The following is a 22,502-nucleotide window of genomic DNA, read 5'->3' on the forward strand; positions in this document are numbered from 1 at the left end:
TGCGACCAAATTAAAAACACGTTTTGACGTTCCTGACAACCTACCAAACACAACCTACGTAATTTGGTCGGGTTATTTCAAAAGCGCTTTCTCTGCTACTCATACTAAAAGTTCCATAAGTGCATCTCGTTCGGTCAACTGGCTCCTCGTCCATTTCATCTATATATGATTGTACCTCTATGGTCTTGGCGGTTATGCAAGTGTTGCCAGCATAAACAAACAGCATAATTAAATCACATTTTAACAAAATTCTTATTTTTTCGCAAAATTAATTGAAAATTATAATAATTAAAAATATTAATTCGTACCTATTTTCATTTTAATATTAATGCCACTAAAATTATATGAATTTTATAGTGACATCTGGTGACGTAGTTTGTGTAGGCGGAAGTCAACTTTACGCAATAGTATGTTGTCGGGGGCAAAATATAGAAATCGCCTTCTTTACTGACGTTAACTACATTTCTAGTGTCCCCCCCCCGGGCGTCCTGCCAAATGCCAATGCCAAACTCGTCTCTCGTCTCGCCGCTGAGCAAGTTAAAACCGACGCCTAACTTTTTTCGTTTGTTTAACTTTATTATCACTTTGTTGTCGTACCCGGCTCGGCCTATTCCGTTTGTTACTGGGAGAGTTATGGATAATCTTATTATGATTGTATATTAATCTTAAGGACACTCAAAATATTTAATTAGTGGTGTTGTGAGTAATATTAAGTCGATAAGTGTTAAGTGAATAGTAAAAATGGGTTGCGCACAAAGTGAGATTTCACCCCAAAATGAAAATCCGAAGAAAAGTTGCACCGATGTCCTTTGGTTGGTTATCTATATTGTTTTTTGGGTGCTTATGGTAAGTGTAATACTTTGATATTGTTTATAATTTGTATCATGCTTATTAACTTTTCTAATTTCAACTTGATTTCTCTTTATAGCTCGTAATCGCAGCAATATCGTTCGTTTACGGGAATCCTGCAAGAATAATCAATGGGTTCGACTCATTCGGCAACACATGTGGCGTCAAAACCAACCAGAAGCTCATAAACTATCCTTTAGCGGGAATCAGCACAATAGACAAGCCCTATTTGTTTTTTCTGGACATAAAGGAACTGAGGAGATCTATAAAAATTTGCGTAAAGCAATGTCCTAATAAGAAATTGAATGATTTGGCTGCTATACAGCAGTTCTATCGTGAAACGGGTTCTAATCTGTGTACTTATGAAACAAGGTTGAATGAGCTGGTAAAAGACGATGGACTGCACAGCATGATAGGGCCATGCCCCGTAACACCTGTAGTTGAGACATTTCCTCTCCTGAACAGATGCATTCCGAAGTCGTTTAAAGAGTTTTCGGAGAAAGTATCCACAGATGTGTACAACTTGCTCAACAGTTGGGGTACGATAGAGCAGATGCTGACGGACTTGTATTCATCATGGAAAGAAATGATAATATGCGTCATTGTTGCATTATGTAAGTAATCTTTAATAACATGTTATATTTCAGCCTTGTATTTGTGAAGTACTATTTTCTAGCGACATGCCCCGGCCTCGCACGGGTTAACAAATTATACATAAACCTTCCTCTTGAATCACTCTATCTATTAAAAAAACTGCATCAAAATTTGTTGCGTAGTTTTAAAGATCTAAGCATACATAGGGACAGACAGACAGCGGGAAGCGAGTTTGTTTTATACTATGTAGTGATTTGAATGAACTTCAGTGGCATGATCACACACATAAATGATTTATGATTTATGATTTACACAGATTTTAGGGCGTAATTTTTTGTAAAATAAATGCCCACAATTTTTGCGCAGTGTAAAATTGTTTGGACAAGTTTTTCCTGACATAAGTCACAGCCAGAAATTAAGCTCCAGTGTCCTTAACTTTTGGGAACAGAAAAAGGAACCTGTATATTTCTGTAAGTGTATGGCTTGGCAACAGTGGCAGATTTGCCCTAAGGCACAGTAGGGTCTAGGGCGGCCATGATTGAAAATCTGCCACTGCCTGGCAATACCAGGGATTGGTCTTATGCTCAGTAGCTTGGTTTTGGTTGTTTATATCCATCCAACCTAGTCTACCTACATAAATCTATGCCTAAGTTTTGAACATCCAAATGAAAACTGGAAAACATTACAGATTTTTTTATTATTAAAACATAACAAACATTGCAGCTAATAAAAACTTATAAATCTCTGTCTATGGTGTTAATTGACATGTATTTTTAGCTGATTAACATACCTCCCATTTGTTTAACAGGTAGGCGTAAATAGTAGCTAGAAACGTAGGTGTTTATTTCCTCCAATGTACAATTCACATCAAGTTACTAGAGTCCGGGCCCATTTTATGAAAGTAAAAAAATGAACCTTATATAAACAATACTTACGTACCACATTGGAGCGGCACCGCAACTCGCCGCCGCGCGTCCACAACCTAGGCGCTGCCAATCAAATATGAAATTTAACTACTGTGTCCATGGTTCAAAATCCTTTGTCTTTACTCTTTAGTAAGATGCGACCCGAGTCTAGCCGTTTGAGGTGTATCGTAATTGACACAGTGATCTAATTTCGAGGGAGGGGCTGACTCATGTTTAATGCCGTATGACATGACATCATTGTACTCATGTACTGGTAACTTATTCATACTTGAATTAATGAACAAAATGTTATTCCTTTTTCCAGTTTTCATGTCAACAAATATATTCTACAATGTATAGTAATAAACAGCATGTTAATAAAAAAATGCTACTTATTAAGTCAGAATAAGCTTAGACTTTTCAATAAAGGCGGGTGTGTATAATGTCATTAGAGATGGGCCGAATATTAGGTAATTATTCGGCATATTTTTCAATGTTCGTATTCGGCCCGAATATTTACCGCTAGCTGGCGCAGGTATACTTCGCGGTCACGCATGAGATGGTTCCGTTTTTTTTTTCAAACATCCCCGGCCGATCCAGAGGGAAAAATAAAACATAATTTATACTTACATAGTAGACTGTATAAAAGTTGGCTATTGATGAGTAAGTAAAAAATCTTAAGAATGACTAATGTAAGTAATTATAATTACTAAGGAACAATTTAACTTGTCTACAGGAAACTATACTATTGTTATAAAACTTCCTATTATCTTACCTTCAAAGTGTTTATTGCAAAATGTTAGTGAATGAAGGTTAAATTAAATTGTTATCTTTGTTCAAGTTGTACTAGCTAATTTTTAATCACTACACCTTATGAAACAAGGTTCCCCGCCGTGTCTGTCTGTTTGTGTGTATGTATGTTCGCGATGAACTCGAAAACTACTGAACGGATTTTCATGCGGTTTTCACCTATCAATAGAGTGATTCTTGAGGAAGCTTTAGGTGTATAATTTGTTAAGGTTTTGTGTAACCCGTGCGAAGCGGGGGCGGGTCGCTATTCATAATATGTATAAGCATAGCTTTTATAACTTGTCATGTGGCGTGCGTAAGGTAAAGGACCCTAGAAGGGCAGACGTAAAAATATACGCGACGCTTCGCGACTAAGTGTAAGGCCTGAGTGGACGCTCGAGTTGGGCGTGCAGCGGGGCGGGGCGTGCGGCGTGAATGTTAAACAAAATGCATACGTATAGGAGCGGCCTTAGTGCACGATGCTCTAATTACTCCTAACCCCGACGCCACGCTGCCCGAACGCTCCGCTTCGAGCGTCTACTCAGGCCAATAACAAGGTACTCCGAGAACGGCATTTAATGTCTAAAGAAAGTAACGAAATACCGTTCAAATAACGACATTACTGTCTAGGCGTGAAGATCCAAATTATAATTGTAGTGATTTACCATCCATCTGTTCACGCGGACTATGTCGCGGTGCAGAAGCTAGTATCACTCATCATCATCATCATAAGAGCTTTGCTCTTGTCGGTGGAGTAATCGTCAATCATTTCTTTCGTGTGCCAATCTTTTAATTTCCTCATACGACGCATTATTTTTTATTTGGCTGAGATAAGTAATTCTAGGTTTCCCTTCTTCTATTGTCTTTTCAATCCTGCCTTCCAAGATGTTTAGGAAAAAGTTACACTACACTAATATACAGTAATACATTCTAAGGGCTACCCCACACTAGCGTCTTTTGAGCGTCGGCGTCTAGTCAGCGCTATGGAAAATGGCGTCGCTGCGCGGTTGCGCCAACGTTGCGTCGAGAAACTGCCTGAGTTGACTAGACGCCGACGCTCGGGAGACGTTAGTGTGGGGTGGCTCTAAAAAGAAAGACTTAATTTACATCTCGGCTAGTGCAAAGAGCACGAGGGAAAATCTAATTAAATCTATCATTTAATAGTCATAACATTTGTCATTAATTTTCAAGAGCAATCAGTCTGTTTGCGCGTCATCGGTGAAGATAAAAAATGTTGTAAATGCAGCGAGAACGCTCTTTTTGACAGCCTATTTTTTGAACAGTCTGGCAGAAGTTGCTAAGCGGGCCAGGTGTTCAAAATTATCTTGACGCGACTTTATTGTTAAGAGAATAAGAGCGTGTCAAGGTAATTTTGAACACCTCCACCCGCTTAGCAACTTCTCTGGCTTACTATACTTATTACTTATAACGAAATTGATAACATCACATGTTAATAAGAGCGTTTCATTTCTTGATTGCAGGTCGATAATGGTTTACCAACTAGTTACATTTTGTTACCTACTGGTTGACCTAGAAATGGTCGGCAGTTATGATATTGATTGTGTGTACAGTCAAGTGTAAAAATTTGACTAAAACTGTAGTGATCCTAGTCTGATTTCTATTTCTTTCAATTTCCAGTATGTTCCTTGATCATGGTTTCCATACTGCACTTGTTAGCTACCGTCGTATCCTGGATTTTCATGATAGTAGTATCAGTAGTAAGCATTGCTGGCACCATTCTTCTGTGGTACACATATTACGAGGTGAGACGCGGAAACCAGAACTTCACGGGATCCGTATATTTGACAGTAAGTAAATTATGCTACTTCTGTTTATATTTAGAGACCCCACACTAGCACACACCACAACTACGCGGTGACACCGTTTTGTTCAGTTGCGCCTACGTTGCGTCAAGCAGCAGCCATAGAGTTGAATAGACGCCGACGCTCGAGAGACGCTAGTGTGTGGCCTCTCTTAGACGAAATGTACGATAGAGTACTTCTATGCCAGTTCTTTACAAACTTTTGCACGCACGACCTCCTTAGTAGAAAATTATTAGCGACCCTCTGTTCTTGTAATTTTCATTTTTTTCATATGATTATTAGTAGTTTGCCGAACCTTCTAAATTTTATTATTCAAAATAAAATCATGCATGAAAACAACGCAAATGCGAACTCTTAAGGAAATAGGTAATAAAGTGACTATACTTAGCAATTTTAACAAGGGCAACAGAATAATATAAATATTTTGTTTTAGGAATCTCTTAAGAATGAGACTGCATTCCTCTGGTATTCGATCATTGCTACTATTATTACGGTAAGTAACATATTATTAGAACTTTATCTATGCTAAAATCTTTTTTAAATTAGTGTCTGACCAAAGTTCCGGTTCCGACATAATCATGTATCTGACAAAGTTTCAGCTTCAACCAAAAAACTGTATTTTCGGTAGTGTCGTCCAGCCGAAGTTTCAGTATAGGTAATAAATTTTACAACCCCGAGAAATAAAATCACATATACTCTTGCGTAATAAATCGGCTTGCCATTGCTATTAAGTCAAAGTTTTGTCTTAATCGTCCATAGCTGTGACAACATATTCAAAAAAATATTTCACACATTCATTGCCACCCAGCCAAACAAGACATCCGCGCCACGCCTCAAAAATGTCGTCATATAATGCTGTAGTACCACGATCCCGACTATCGGGTCGTCCGGCCTGGGAACGAAATCATAAAATACCTGATAGTCGGGTTTTCGGCAGTGAATGTGTTAACAGGACTTAATCGCGTACCGTAAAACGGGGTGAGTAGGTTTCGCGGGGAGAGGTGGGTTATAAATGGGGAGAGAAGGTTTGAGAGGGGGGGTGAGAAGGGATTTTAAGGCTACTGCTACAAAAATAATGTATTCCAATTGAAAATGGAGCTATAGTAATACGCATAATTAAAAAAAATCGATCCAACAATCTTCCAAAATCACCTTTGTATGAAAACCCCTCTCACCCCAAATACGAGGCACTACGGGGTGAGGTGGGTTTTCCTCTTTATCGTCAAAGTTATGAAATGGAACTACCCAAAATAAAATAAAAACTAAAATACAAACGTCCGGAACACTTATTATATACACCATTCAGTTTTCATATGTAAAAATAAAATGTTATCGATGTTTGAATTTCAGTTTTGACCCTACTCACCCCATTTTACGGTACTTTTAAATATTAACCCCCTTATTCATAAAACTTTATGGGCCTGATTTAGTTAAATTATGTTTTATCCCTTTCTTACAAATACATAAGTCAAAATGACAGATAAGGACAATCGATTATAAGCTAATTGAGGTTTGTAGCGCGTTTATGAATAAGGGGGTAAAAGTATATCCGACTATAACCAGGGGGGTGTCACTCCGCAGTTTAGGTACATTTGGCCGGCGCGCCCATCCGACAGGCGTATAGCAGTGGGCTGCCGCTCGGCGCGCACGATAGTCGTGTCACGTGGCGCTCGCGCAAAATTGAAAATACACAATGGCTTCGAAACTTACTTCCGCGAGAATCAGACATGCTATCTCCGGATAAAAAATATATGTTTACATAATCAACGTTTGTAATTCCTACATATTTATCTTAAAAACAATAAATCAGTGGGTATAGGTATAAAAACTTGTCAAGTGATAACCCCGTGCCGACACTCACAGCTCGGTCATAAAACTGCGGCGCGCAAAGGAGATTCACGGTTCGTGCGCGGTTATAAGTTTCAATTTTGCTTGCAGGCGGCGATATAGGTGTATTTTTATACCTAAACCTGACTTTTGTGAAGGAGTGAATTTTCTGTACGGTAGTACTATTAGTTATTCTGTGCTATAACGCTGTTTTTGTTCTAGGTGGTCTTATTACTGTTAGTATACGTGATGCGTTCCCGCGTATCATTCCTAGCTCAACTGTTCCGCGAGACAGCACACTGTCTCGGCTCAATACCAGCTTTATTTGTCCAGCCGATCATCACTTTCTTCTACCTTGTGCTTTTCTTCGCCTTCTGGTCTATCGTCGTGGTGAGTATCGTCTTTGGCCATAGCCATAGAGAAAAAAATACATAGAGTGCTCACTCCATACATCAGTTCAGACTATTAATTTCAGTGCCTACATCTAGCATCGAGTAGCGGAACTATCAGTACTGCTACTTGACAATAGATGTAGCACCGACCGGAAAGTCTTATCTCAACAGCATAAGACTTTCCGGTCGGTGGCGACATCTATTGTCACGTAGCAGTACTGATAGTTCCGCTACTCGATGCTAGATGCTAATAGTCTTTTTGGTATTAAAACTGATGTATGGAGTGAGCACTCTATGTATTTTTTTCTCTATGCCATAGCCGACAAATGTTACAGTGTAAAACAAATCTTAATACATTCTAAATTCTAATACAGTTTACTGTTGCGTGGCGGTCAATAGATTAAGTTAATATACAAAATACCTTATTAACCACCTCTAGCTGAAATAACCTCTATTAATGGAACCCTCTGTAAATGAGACAGAAACTTATTAATACCTGGCTAGAGACCCTGGGTAAGTGGAAACTCTCTTTAAGTGAGACAAATTTGCTTGCCCCTTGAGTTCCCACTTATCCAGGTTTCACTGTAAAATCACTTTATTCAAGTAGGATCCATTGGATCGCTTTTGCATCGTCAATGTCTACATTTTATGTTAAACATGCACAGTTAGATACAATAAAATAAATAGTACATTATTGTCGAGGTTCGGAAGTAGCTACTTGCAGGCTGAGGATTCGTTTTAAACGGACGACCTTGGGAGTCCGTTTAATTGAATCCGAAGCCAGCAAGTAGCCTTCCAGCCGAGTCATATATAGTGCTTTTCTCAAAAATGGTGCAAGAAATAGAAATATTTTACAGAAGCAACGTTCTAGATTTCACAGAAAAAAGTAAAACCATTAAAAAGATTTGCTTGCCGCCTTAAAAAAAAAAGAAGTGTATTTTTCTGCTGAAAATACGCCAACGTATTTGAGACACCTAAATAGTCGCGGTACCAACATTATACATAATAATAACTGCTGATCATCTGTTTGGCTGTCTAATGGACCTATGCCTTCATTTGATATGGCCATTTAAAGTTTTAAAAAGTTTGGGACTCGTTAAATAATGGAATTTGTATGCAACATTGCAGTCCCGAAATCGAGACTGCAATGTTTTTAACTTTTTAATTTTTTGAATGACCATAAACTACGCACTTCGCGACCTATTTTTTAACCGGCAACGTCGACTTTGCCGTCCATTTTTGAGAAAATAAAATGTATGTATTATCAAATTCCAGGCTTGCCTCGCAACAGCCACGTATCCCGGCATCCCGTACAAGTTCAACTTCTTCATCAACGGCTCCCAGGTGCCAGATCTGGTCAACAACGCGTCAGTCAGGGCGCAAAACGTCAACAACAGCGCTACACCGAAACGTAAGTATGGCGGGGTCGCCATGTAACGCATAAGCATATCACGGAACGAGTGTATGTATGAGTACTAGCACCCGAGAGAAAGGGATGAGTATAGGGTTTTTCTTGTTCTTATTTACTGACAAATTTGTTTTGCCAGACTATAGTAAACTCAGGTCTCGGAAACAGAAGTCTCGAGAATATTTTTTACTTTTAGTAATGTTGTTTAGAGTGTTATACTGATGGCTTATTATGCAGTGAACTAAAGTGTGTAGCTATCATAGAGAAATATAGTAAGACAAGAGTGCTCACTCCATACATCAGTTCAGATTATTAATTTCAGTGTCTACATCTAGCATCGAGTAGCGGAACTATCAGTACAGCTACTTGACAATAGATGTAGCACCGACCGGAAAGTCTTATCTCAACAGCATAAGACTTTCCGGTCGGTGCTACATCTATTGTCAAGTAGCTGTACTGATAGTTCCGCTACTCGATGCTAGATGCTAATAGTCATTTTGTTACTAAAACTGATGTATGGAGTGAGCACTCTATGTATTTTTTCTCTATGGTAGCTATGGAGAAACGGATGACGCATAAATTTAATTTCCACGTAACAGAATTCCCCCTGGACCCCATAGAGTTCAGCCCCTCATGGGTGCAGAGCATGTGGTGGATGTGTCTCATCTGCCTCGTGTGGGGCAGCGAGTTCATCCTCGGCTGCCAGCAGATGACCATCGCTGGAGCCGTGTCGCACTGGTACTTCCGGTAAGTTGGCACATTTAGCTGGACCCCATAGAGTTCAGCCCCTCATGGGTGCAGAGCATGTGGTGGATGTGCCTCATCTGCCTCGTGTGGGGCAGCGAGTTCATTCTCGGCTGCCAGCAGATGACCATCGCTGGAGCCGTGTCGCACTGGTACTTCCGGTAAGTTGGCACATTTAGCTGGACCCCATAGAGTTCAGCCCCTCATGGGTGCAGAGCATGTGGTGGATGTGCCTCATCTGCCTCGTGTGGGGCAGCGAGTTCATCCTCGGCTGCCAGCAGATGACCATCGCTGGAGCCGTGTCGCACTGGTACTTCCGGTAAGTTGTCACATTTAGCTGGACCCCATAGAGTTCAGCCCCTCATGGGTGCAGAGCATGTGGTGGATGTGCCTCATCTGCCTCGTGTGGGGCAGCGAGTTCATCCTCGGCTGCCAGCAGATGACCATCGCTGGAGCCGTGTCGCACTGGTACTTCCGGTAAGTTGGCACATTTAGCTGGACCCCATAGAGTTCAGCCCCTCATGGGTGCAGAGCATGTGGTGGATGTGTCTCATCTGCCTCGTGTGGGGCAGCGAGTTCATCCTCGGCTGCCAGCAGATGACCATCGCTGGAGCCGTGTCGCACTGGTACTTCCGGTAAGTTGTCACATTTAGCTGGACCCCATAGAGTTCAGCCCCTCATGGGTGCAGAGCATGTGGTGGATGTGTCTCATCTGCCTCGTGTGGGGCAGCGAGTTCATCCTCGGCTGCCAGCAGATGACCATCGCTGGAGCCGTGTCGCACTGGTACTTCCGGTAAGTTGGCACATTTAGCTGGACCCCATAGAGTTCAGCCCCTCATGGGTGCAGAGCATGTGGTGGATGTGTCTCATCTGCCTCGTGTGGGGCAGCGAGTTCATTCTCGGCTGCCAGCAGATGACCATCGCTGGAGCCGTGTCGCACTGGTACTTCCGGTAAGTTGGCACATTTAGCTGGACCCCATAGAGTTCAGCCCCTCATGGGTGCAGAGCATGTGGTGGATGTGTCTCATCTGCCTCGTGTGGGGCAGCGAGTTCATTCTCGGCTGCCAGCAGATGACCATCGCTGGAGCCGTGTCGCACTGGTACTTCCGGTGAGTTGGCACATTTAGCTGGACCCCATCGAGTTCAGCCCCTCATGGGTGCAGAGCATGTGGTGGATGTGCCTCATCTGCCTCGTGTGGGGCAGCGAGTTCATTCTCGGCTGCCAGCAGATGACCATCGCTGGAGCCGTGTCGCACTGGTACTTCCGGTAAGTTGGCACCTTTAGCTGGACCCTCATGGGTGCAGAGCAGGGATGTTGCGAATATCCGCATCCGCAACCGCGGAACTTCCGCATTATTTTCAACATCCGCATCCGCATAAAATCGATGCGGATTTAATGCGGATGCGGATGTGGAACAGTTCGGTACAGGAACGTCTTAGCATCGGCGTAAGTGCTAGACTGCTAGGTAATTTAGTCATTAGCCAAAAAAACCTATTAGAAATTAGCAGTCAAGCGTGAGTGGGACTTAATGTACGGAACCCTTAGAACGCGAACACGACTCGCACTTGGCCGGTTTTTTGAAATAAAAATTACTAAAATGTAATATGTGACGTTTTTTATGTACCTATCTTGACATCCGCATCCGCGGATGTGAGGGTTTAAAAATCCGCATCCGCGTCCGCGGATGTCAAAAAATCGGCATCCGCAACATCCCTGGTGCAGAGCATGTGTATAACATAATCAACGTTCCAATTCACGCGCGATTTGTTTTTAATCATACCGCATTTTATAAATTTTAGGTTATTATCAAATCGATCATGATCAGGCATAAAAATCACGATAATTATCAAGATAACTATCTTTGATAATTATCCTTTCAAACCCTGTACGCTAGTAATACTATTTCAAACTGTATAAACGTGTTTTCTTATATTTTCAGCGGTGAAAACGCGCACTCTCCCGTACTGTACTCAATCGGGAAGCTAGTCAAGTACCACCTCGGTTCCGTCGCTAAAGGATCCTTCCTAATCACGCTGTTCAAGATACCGAGGCTTATACTCACTTATCTACATGCCAAGTAAGTGACAGATAGTGTTGGCCGAAAGTTAATGCGAATTGAAAATGTTGGCCATTAACCATTATAAATTGAACCTTAAACCGTATCGGACGATTATAGTTTACGATTCAATTTATAATGGTTAATGGCCAGCATTTTAAATTTGCATTAACTTTCGGCCAACACTGGTGACAGAGTTCGTACCTGGTGCAAAGGTTGGCCTTCGCCATCAAACGTGGCAATTTCGTAGGCTCAACTCTCGATTCTTATTTGTATCCACTCAGTACATTTTAGTGACTTAGATTTTTGACGTGATAACGTCTTATAGATCGATAAACACCGGTAGCATGCACGAAAAAGTGTCACGTTGTGGACAGATCTCCATGGTAACGTATTAGGGCGTTTTCTAAAATAAATATCGAAAACCTGGTTATTTAGAATAGAATAGAATAGAATAGAAAAACGTTTATTGCAAAAACCATCTACATACAGCACCACACATTATTTCTGGACATTCTTGTCCAGATTTGAAAGTCCCGATGTCCCAAAATGTCTATTCCATTACGTCACGTTTTATTATGAGAAAATTTTTCACTTGTATGGACGTGACGTAGCGGAATGTACAATTTTCATAAAAAAAATTTTATCATCAGGATTGAATATACTAGTGATTCTGAGTTGAAAGAACCCAAAAACACCAGGATCTGTGAGAATCAGGTTTACAATATTTATTTTAGAAAACGCCCACAAAAGTATGCAATTTTTCATCAATGTTTTCTTACGACGTTATCACGCAAAATTATCGTCCGTAAACCGACTTTACAGACAACCATATTGTTTTTCCTATACGATTGATTCAGATTCTTGATACTAACACCTGACAAACCGAAAACAAATCGGGACTTTCTTAATTGTCTGGATCAAATCAAAAAACCCAACAAATATTCGTTCTGAGATTAAATTTGCACAAAAAAAAACTATAAATTTTCACACATTTTGACATTTTGACGGTTTTAAATGGGTAAGATATATATGTATATATATTATATGTATGTATATATGTAAATATATATAAGTATATATATGTGTGTGTGTATTATACTATGCATAAATAAATATGTATGTATATATTGATAATAGTAAGTAGGTACCTAGTATTTAGATAGTGACTTTTATATCTCTGTACTGATTTTCTCTTCCGCACCAATTGTAAGTTTCTGTTTGGCTCAATGGTTGACTGGTAGAGAATGCCTTATGGCATTAAGTCCGCCATTTGTACTTTCTTGTATTGTGCAATAAAGTTTAAATAAATAATTTTTTTTTTCCATTTCTAGATTGTCGGCAAAAGCCGACAAGGGCTCAGAATGCGCCAAATGCGGCCTAAAGTGCGGCATCTGCTGTTTCTACTGCTTGGAGAAGTTCATGCGCTACCTGAACCACAACGCGTACACTATCATCACTATAGAGCGCTGCAACTTCTGCAAAGCTGCCGCCAAGGTATATAGTGTCGTTATAGTACTGGCTCTAGATGACAGGGGTTCTAACGGCTCTAGGCGACAAGGAACTGCTGTTTCTACTGCCTGGAGAAGTTCATGCGCTACCTGAACCATAACGCGTACACTATCATCACTATAGAGCGCTGCAACTTCTGCAAAGCTGCCGCCAAGGTATATAGTGTCGTTATAGTACTGTCGGCTCTAGATGACAGGGGTTCTAACGGCTCTAGGCGACAAGGAACTGCTGTTTCTACTGCCTGGAGAAGTTCATGCGCTACCTGAACCACAACGCGTACACTATCATCACTATAGAGCGCTGCAACTTCTGCAAAGCTGCCGCCAAGGTATATAGTGTCGTTATAGTACTGTCGGCTCTAGATGACAGGGGTTCTAACGGCTCTAGGCGACAAGGAACTGCTGTTTCTACTGCCTGGAGAAGTTCATGCGCTACCTGAACCATAACGCGTACACTATCATCACTATAGAGCGCTGCAAAGCTGCCGCCAAGGTATATAGTGTCGTTATAGTACTGTCGGCTCTAGATGACAGGGGTTCTAACGGCTCTAGGCGACAAGGAACTGCTGTTTCTACTGTCTGGAGAAGTTCATGCGCTACCTGAACCACAACGCGTACACTATCATCACTATAGAGCGCTGCAACTTCTACAAAGCTGCCGCCAAGGTATATAGTGTCGTTATAGTACTGTCGGCTCTAGATGACAGGGGTTCTAACGGCTCTAGGCGACAAGGAACTGCTGTTTCTACTGCCTGGAGAAGTTCATGCGCTACCTGAACCACAACGCGTACACTATCATCACTATAGAGCGCTGCAACTTCTGCAAAGCAGCCGACAAGGTATATAGTGTCGTTATAGTAGTTATAGTACTGTCGGCTCTAGATGACAGGGGTTCTAACGGCTCTAGGCGACAAGGAACTGCTGTTTCTACTGCCTGGAGAAGTTCATGCGCTACCTGAACCATAACGCGTACACTATCATCACTATAGAGCGCTGCAACTTCTGCAAAGCTGCCGCCAAGGTATATAGTGTCGTTATAGTAGTTATAGTACTGTCGGCTCTAGATGACAGGGGTTCTAACGGCTCTAGGCGACAAGGAACTGCTGTTTCTACTGCCTGGAGAAGTTCATGCGCTACCTGAACCACAACGCGTACACTATCATCACTATAGAGCGCTGCAACTTCTGCAAAGCTGCCGCCAAGGTATATAGTGTCGTTATAGTAGTTATAGTACTGTCGGCTCTAGATGACAGGGGTTCTAACGGCTCTAGGCGACAAGGAACTGCTGTTTCTACTGCCTGGAGAAGTTCATGCGCTACCTGAACCACAACGCGTACACTATCATCACTATAGAGCGCTGCAACTTCTGCAAAGCTGCCGCCAAGGTATATAGTGTCGTTATAGTACTGACGGCTCTAGGTGACAGGGGTTCTAACGGCTCTAGGTTACAAGGAACTGCTGTTTCTACTGCCTGGAGAAGTTCATGCGCTACCTGAACCACAACGCGTACACTATCATCACTATAGAGCGCTGCAACTTCTGCAAAGCAGCCGCCAAGGTATATAGTGTCGTTATAGTAGTTATAGTACTGTCGGCTCTAGATGACAGGGGTTCTAACGGCTCTAGGCGACAAGGAACTGCTGTTTCTACTGCCTGGAGAAGTTCATGCGCTACCTGAACCACAACGCGTACACTATCATCACTATAGAGCGCTGCAACTTCTGCAAAGCTGCCGCCAAGGTATATAGTGTCGTTATAGTACTGTCGGCTCTAGATGACAGGGGTTCTAACGGCTCTAGGCGACAAGGAACTGCTGTTTCTACTGCCTGGAGAAGTTCATGCGCTACCTGAACCATAACGCGTACACTATCATCACTATAGAGCGCTGCAAAGCTGCCGCCAAGGTATATAGTGTCGTTATAGTACTGTCGGCTCTAGATGACAGGGGTTCTAACGGCTCTAGGCGACAAGGAACTGCTGTTTCTACTGCCTGGAGAAGTTCATGCGCTACCTAAACCACAACGCGTACACTATCATAACTATAGAGCGCTGCAACCTCTGCAAAGCTGCCGCCAAGGTATATAGTGTCCTTATAGTACTGTCGGCTCTAGATGACAGGGGTTCTAACGGCTCTAGGCTACAAGGAACTGCTGTTTCTACTGCCTGGAGAAGTTCATGCGCTACCTGAACCACAACGCGTACACTATCATCACTATAGAGCGCTGCAACTTCTGCAAAGCTGCCGCCAAGGTATATAGTGTCGTTATAGTACTGTCGGCTCTAGATGACAGGGGTTCTAACGGCTCTAGGCGACAAGGAACTGCTGTTTCTACTGCCTGGAGAAGTTCATGCGCTACCTGAACCACAACGCGTACACTATCATCACTATAGAGCGCTGCAACTTCTGCAAAGCTGCCGCCAAGGTATATAGTGTCGTTATAGTACTGTCGGCTCTAGATGACAGGGGTTCTAACGGCTCTAGGCGACAAGGAACTGCTGTTTGTACTGCCTGGAGAAGTTCATGCGCTACCTGAACCACAACGCGTACACTATCATCACTATAGAGCGCTGCAACTTCTGCAAAGCTGCTGGCAAGGTATAACTCACTGTAGTATCACAGATTATTATAATATTTCTTTCGAACAGATACTTATCTCTCAAAGAAAACGCAAATACCTACCGTTTTAGTACCTACACAAAAATACAATGGAGTGACCTTCAAGGTACCGCGCGCGCCGACACAACGCTAGGGTTGCCGACGCTGCTTTCAAATACATACTTAGAGTCTTACATTACATTACCTATACATCTTTAAAAACATTTAACCTATGTAGCTGGTAACTATCTTTAAAATAACGAACGTGAAAATCACGACAGATCACGTTGGGGGATCCAAAAAAATACACGTGAGGTTATGTGTGGGGGTAGCCAAAAGGGGGGGAAGGGGGGGAAGAGGTCAAAAAGGTAGCCGAAAACCCCTCGCGTGATTTGTGCACAAACCCTTTTGCGTTTTACTGACAGGCCGATATCGTCCGGCGAACTGGTAATCTGTAGGCCCCTTAAACGACAACTAAAGCTTTGAATTCCTCCGAAAACGGTGCCGTCATATTACGGCCGCTATATAGCGTTGACTGACGTCACTAGAACGTTGTCTATGTAAACAAGATGGCGCGGTTTCCTAGACGGCGTTACGTTACGTTCATTGTCAACGTAACGTAAGATGACGACCGTCATGACGGTGTCGATAGTTTCGTGAACGTTTTATTAGATAGCGGTGACGCCATTTTGAATAAATGACACGAGATTTGAATAAATGATTCCGTACTACGATTATTTTCCTCTTCTGATGATATTTCATCCTCCAAGTAAATTATAGATGATCGAGCAAATCTTGTCAGTAGGAAAAGGCGCGAAATTCAAATTTTCTATGGGACGTTATCCCATCGGGCCTACATTTTTCAAATTTGCCGCTTTGGCCTTGGTGGATGACGGTGTGTTATGACGCCGTGGTACTTTCCACATGTCGCCACCGTAAAGACCGTCTTTTGCGGCCGCTATATGACGGCACCGTTTTTGGAGGAATCCAAAGCTTTACAGACCTAACCTATTTCAGGCGTTCAGCACAATAGTGAACAACGCGCTCCAAGTGGCCACCATCAACAGTGTTGGCGATTTCATCCTGTTCCTGGGCAAGTGCATCGTGACCGCCGTCACGGGCATCGTCGGCCTGTTGCTGGTCAAGCGGAACTCCGACCTACACTTCTACGCTGTTCCGACACTCTTCATCTGCATATACTCATTCTTTATCGCGCATTGCATACTCTCTTTGTACGAGGTGAGTTATTAAGGTTCCGTACCTCAAAAGGAAAAAACTGAACCCTTATAGGATCTTATTCTATTCTTATTACTTTGTTGTCTGTCCGTCTGTCTGTCAAGAGCCTATATCTCGGGAACGCGTGGAGATATGCTCAGGTCTATGGTCCCTTGAAGCTGTGAAAAAAAAACTTCTAAGTTAAGGTAAAAAACCGGCCAAGTGCGAGTCGGACTCGCGCACGGAGGGTTCCGCACCATCAACAAAAAATAGAGCAAAACAAGCAAAAAAACGGTCACCCATCCAAGTACTGACCCCGCCCGACGTTGCTTAACTTCGGTCAAAAATCACGTTTGTTGTATGGGAGCCCCACTTAAATCTTTATTTTATTCTGTTTTTAGTATTTGTTGTTATAGCGGCAACAGAAATACATCATCTGTGAAAATTTCAACTTTCTAGCTATCACGGTTCGTGAGATACAGCCTGGTGACAGACGGACGGACGGACGGACGGACAGCGGAGTCTTAGTAATAGGGTCCCGTTTTTACCCTTTGGGTACGGAACCCTAAAAAACGATACGGACCGGCCGTTTATGTCGCAAAAAACTTATAATTCGACACTCAAGGGAATCAAAATTTATAGGGTACTTCCCGTTGAAATTTGGCAAGTAATATCGTCATACACTACAAGTACAGGGAAAAAATCTCAAAACTCAAAATTTATAAAAGTATTTAAAATTAATCATTTAATGAAGACACAAAATTCATACATAAAATCACATGTCACAATCAAAACTAACAAAAATCCTACATATATTACTTAAAACTACCTAAACCTAACCTAAAACCCGTTCTGTGTCATGCCCGGTCCAAAAGTCCCCATCACACTTGCAGCGTTGCCGTTGCTGAGGCATTTATAAAATACAATTATATAGTTCAATTTGTACGGAATCCTCGGTGGGCGAGTACGACTCGCACTTGTCCGGTTTTCTGCTTTGTAGTCTATAGTCGACTAGTATGATGATATTACCAGGGATCGGATACCGGTATTTTTTGTATGGGAACGGAAACGGTATTTTTTCGTTCTTTGCTAATTACTTCATTTCTATTTGGGCAATCTAATAATACGAAGTCGTAACCTAAAAACACAACTGAGTCCTACATTTCGAGTATAAAATAATTCGAAAAATGTGGTTATTTCTAAGTTTTTGCAAAAAACCGGTTCCGATCCCTGGATATTACCCTTGACAAACACCTTTTCTCTTACAGATGGTAGTGGACACGCTGTTCATGTGCGTGTGTGAGGACCGTAACATGAGCGCCGGTGAGGGCCGTTGGAAGAGCTCCCGGCTGGCCGAGCTCGGCGGGCACAAGCCGGACAACCAAGACCTCGACACCACCGACCACGAGTTGCGCAACCTCGACGACAAGTATTAACGGTAATTTAATAGTTATTGAATAATTTTACGGTTTAGACTCACTTGTTTTAAGTCACTCGCGCGACATGCTCTCCGAAACATGTCGCGCGAGTGACTTAAAACAAGTGAGTCTAAACCGTAAAATTATTCAATGTTAACATGTCTCACAACAGTTTTTAATTTAATAGTTATTTGCAGAGAGCGAAACTCTGGTGCTGGTGACGTCATTATGACGTTAAGTCGCATATAGCATGTTTTTTTAAACAACATTGTAACACCTCAATAGTGGTTTTGGCCGAATACCGAATATTCGGCCCCTCTCTCGGCCGAATACCGAATATTCGGCATGACATGCGATGCATGCATTTTGAGTCACAATTATTATGAAAATTGATCGCTAGCAAAGCTCAACGTTAGATGACGTTAGCTAAGATATATTTTTGTTGAACAGCATTAATGAATAGAGTCAAACAAAACAGACTCATGATAAAAATAAAATGTTGTTTAGTCAAAAAATGCTCAAAAAAGGGTTTTCGTATTTAACAACTTTCCAAGAACACATTCTAAATATACCTACATAGTTTTTGGTTATCCTGGTTTTGGTTAACCAAGTATTAACGGTAATCTTACATTTTTTTTCACCACAGCAACTGGTAAAGGCTTTCTTGATTGTCCAAAAACTGATGTAAAATTTTAAGTTGTTTTCTTATGTTTGGTGGTAGAATTGACTTTTAATTTTTATTTATAAAACTATATTGCACAAAACACAAAAATAATGTACAAATGGCGGAACTAATGCCTAATGGCATTCTATTATGATATTGAATGCCTAAATTATGATTTTGAATGATAAATATTTAATAACATTCATTTGGATTTGATTTTATTTTGTTTGATATCTTACAGTTAATATTTTCTTCGGGTTGGTGTGGGGTAAAAATTTAGTTTCACTCGGGGGCAAATTTTATTTAACCCTCGTGATTTGAAACCCTCGCAACGCTCAAGATTCCATTATTCGTTTTGGAATCTTTCGCTTGCTCGGGTATCACTATTAGCATGAGTGGTTAAACATACAAATACACAACTATTTTAGACTTGTAGCCATTATAAACATTCTTATTGCTCGACCAATCGCCTTTAAAAGGTTCCCTCTTTTTTTTCGGTAATTATTTCTATTGTTGGTTAAAAATTAAATGTGTTTCTTTGATTTTCAGGTCAGGAGGCATTTATAATTATTAATTATTTTTAATAAATATAGAGTATAAGTTTAAAACTAAAATGAACAGACATGCTTTCGTATAATAATTTCAAGAATTTTATATGTGAATTCGAAATGCAATGTACCTTTATTTGAAACTCTTATTGGTAATCTTTTTTTATATTTATAGATAGGTGTTTAGAAATTAATTTATTGATATTCAAAGTATTTTTGTCATCGCATTTTTGTCCATATTTATGTGGTATAAGTAAACTACTCTATTGAATCTTGTGTCTAATTTCGGTGATATCTTGTGATAGCACATGTTTTAAAAATCACTAGCATTTTATAAAATTTAATGTTTTTAATGGGTGTGAGCACAAACTATTTCATTGATATTTGATTCTGAATATGCACCCTAATTTGTAAGACTTTAAAAATCATTTGCTAATTTTATTGAGATTATCTAGTTTGCATTTGTACTATAGCATAGAGAAATATAGTAAGACAAGAGTGCTCACTCCATACATCAGTTAGACTATTAATTTCAGTGTCTACATCTGGCATCGAGTAGCGGAACTATCAGTACTGCTGATGTAGCACCGACCGGAAAGTCTTATCTCAACAGCATAAGACTTTCCGGTCGGTGCTACATCTATTGTCAAGTAGCAGTACTGATAGTTCCGCTACTCGATGCTAGATGCTAAGTCTTTTTGGTACTAAAACTGATGTATGGAGTGAGCAATATATGTATTTTTTTCTCTATGACTATAGTTATATTCTTATAAAATTTATATACCAGGCGCTACTATTGCAAGATAATATTAAGTTTTGATGATAGCTATTATACAAGTTGCTAGTACATATTTTATAGCGTTTTATGCGATTTTTGATAGATGTGAATTTTATTTTTGTAGTAGGTATAAAACACGACTTGTATTGGCACTATTGGCAGCCTGTTTTTAATTGAGACATAAGTATATATAATTATTATATTCTTCAGTGTGAAGCTTTAACGTTAAGTACATACTTTAATAATAATTATTAGTCTTTTTTTAACTGTAAAGTAAAATGGGTGTTCATTATTTCCTATGGGGAATTACTTCATCTAAAGAGAAAAGTACTCGCAATTCCTTTTGGCGTCTTTTATATCCTTTCAATTTGAAGTTTTTCACTTCCGTGAGTACATTCCTGAAGTATTTTTATAAATCTCATTATTGAATACTCTACATAGTTTATTTAGCCCTAAGATTAAATCATTAATAAATATAATTTTATATAAAAAAATCAATGCAAGAATTAATTTGTAAGGTTATGTACAGTCAGCAGCAGAAGTTGTTCAAAATTACCTTGACGCGCTCTAATTCTCCTAACAATATAGTCGCGTCAAGATCATTTTGAACACCTAGCCCGCTTAGCAACTATTGCTGCTGACTGTACCTACCTAAAATGTTAAGCACTAAATCTGATAAGATTGAACAGTGTCATAAGAATAATAATTGAGTGTTCTAAAACCTGAAAAGTACAGGAGGCAAACGATGAATTTTCATTTATTATTGCGTATGTCAGTAAGTTTTATACTGGTACAGTACCATGATTGTTAGGAGGGGGAATTGCAACAAGCGTATTTCCTGGATAAACAGGTTTAACTCCTTACGAGAACGGAAGAATTTTAAAAAGTAAAAAAAATACAAGCTTCTTGGTCAACCAGATCTTGACAGTAGAAAAAGGCGGCAAATTTGAAAAATGTAGGCGCGAAGGGATATCGTCCCATAGAAAATTTGAATTTCGCGCCTTTTTTTACTGACAAGATTTGGTTGACCGGCTATACCTATATTTTTTTCCTCCTGATCTAATTACTAACATTTATATAAAGTAAATCTTTTAAGGGTTGTGAAAAATATTATTCTCCTATTTCGTTAGGTTAAATTAGTTCAAGCTATAGATCTGGCTCAAAATAATATAAACTCATGACTGACAACCGTCCATGTTTAAGAATCTAATACGGTCGGTCTAAGCCAACTTTTCTCCTACTTCAACAAAGTGAAAAAGTGTCATTATAAACGTCATATCGGCGCGTCATCGTGAACCTTGTCGCAATGAACGAGTTGATATTTGGCTGATACGCGCGCGTCAGGTGACGTGTTTGGCGGTCAAAGGCTTAATAATGACATTTCCACACTTTGTCATTGCAAATGCCAGACAGAGTTAGCTTGGCCCGACTAATAATCGAGATCTCAACTATTTAACTTGAGTATTTTTTTTATTTTTTGGACATTTTGCTGTATTAGGTATTATTAAGAATCTATAATCATGTTGTGAACCCGCATTTTCTTCCAACCGTACCTGGTTATTGTAGCTTCTCACATCGAAATAAAACTCATTTTGTGTGGAAACACTTTTTTTATTTTTTACATAACCTATTTCATAAAATACCAAATTTGATTAAACCTTTGAACGCTGCGCCTGTCGTCTGCGGCGCGCCATCTTGAACTTTGTCGAAATGCACGAAGGTTGATATTGGGATGTAGCCGCGAGCGTTAGTTGACGCCTTTGCCGGTCAAGGGTTTAAGGTTCCGTCACACAGGCGTGTTTTCCGGGCGGGGCGTGAGCGGGGCGCGCCGCTTTTACAAATAAAGGCGTATCCAGATTAGTGAATTTTTCGGCTCAGGACCGCTTCGGCCTCAGTTTCATTTCGGCAACTTCTTAAGTAGTTCTCATTCGCATTTGGTCTACTGTTCCGATTCGCCAGCATTCCTATATCGTCACTTTCTTATCTCGCCCGCTTTCTTACGTGGGCCACTGTAGTAACTTGGTTATATTCCTAATTAGACTACAGTGCCGATTCGTCAACACTCCTAATTCGTCCATAGTGCTTACTCGTCAACATTCCTATTTAGACCACAGTGCCAACTCGTCAACTACATAGTGTTTGTGTGCCACCTTTGATCTCAACCTGAAAAACTCTTGTGTTTCAGCTTGATAAGCTTCCTCTACAAATCCAAGTATTGGCTATATTCGTTGTCCATCTCTGAAAAAAAAAACACTTGTAACTACCTATTTATCTGTCTTTCTTAGATACCTATTGAGCTAGAAAAAATATTTTATTTGAATAAAATGTGTGCTGCTTCTGACAGTTTAAGTGACAATCAGTATTAATTCTACATTCTCAATTCA

The 22,502-nt window shown here is 40.6% G+C and overlaps 1 protein-coding gene across 1 annotated transcript; it reads left to right on the forward strand.

Annotated features, from left to right (window-relative positions):
- The first annotated feature begins 606 nt into the window (after positions 1-606).
- LOC134650160 (choline transporter-like 1) lies at positions 607-18,146 on the forward strand. The gene is made up of 11 exons (XM_063505016.1): positions 607-846; positions 929-1,463; positions 4,776-4,945; positions 5,394-5,453; positions 7,010-7,177; positions 8,455-8,590; positions 9,187-9,334; positions 11,272-11,409; positions 12,723-12,885; positions 16,513-16,734; positions 17,979-18,146. The coding sequence occupies exons 1-11, from the start codon at positions 742-744 to the stop codon at positions 18,144-18,146; spliced, it is 2,013 nt and encodes a 670-aa protein (XP_063361086.1). The 5' UTR covers positions 607-741.
- Positions 18,147-22,502: the final 4,356 nt, after the last annotated feature.

This window comes from Cydia amplana, chromosome 8, assembly GCF_948474715.1.
Source record: "Cydia amplana chromosome 8, ilCydAmpl1.1, whole genome shotgun sequence".
NCBI lineage: Eukaryota > Metazoa > Arthropoda > Insecta > Lepidoptera > Tortricidae > Cydia > Cydia amplana.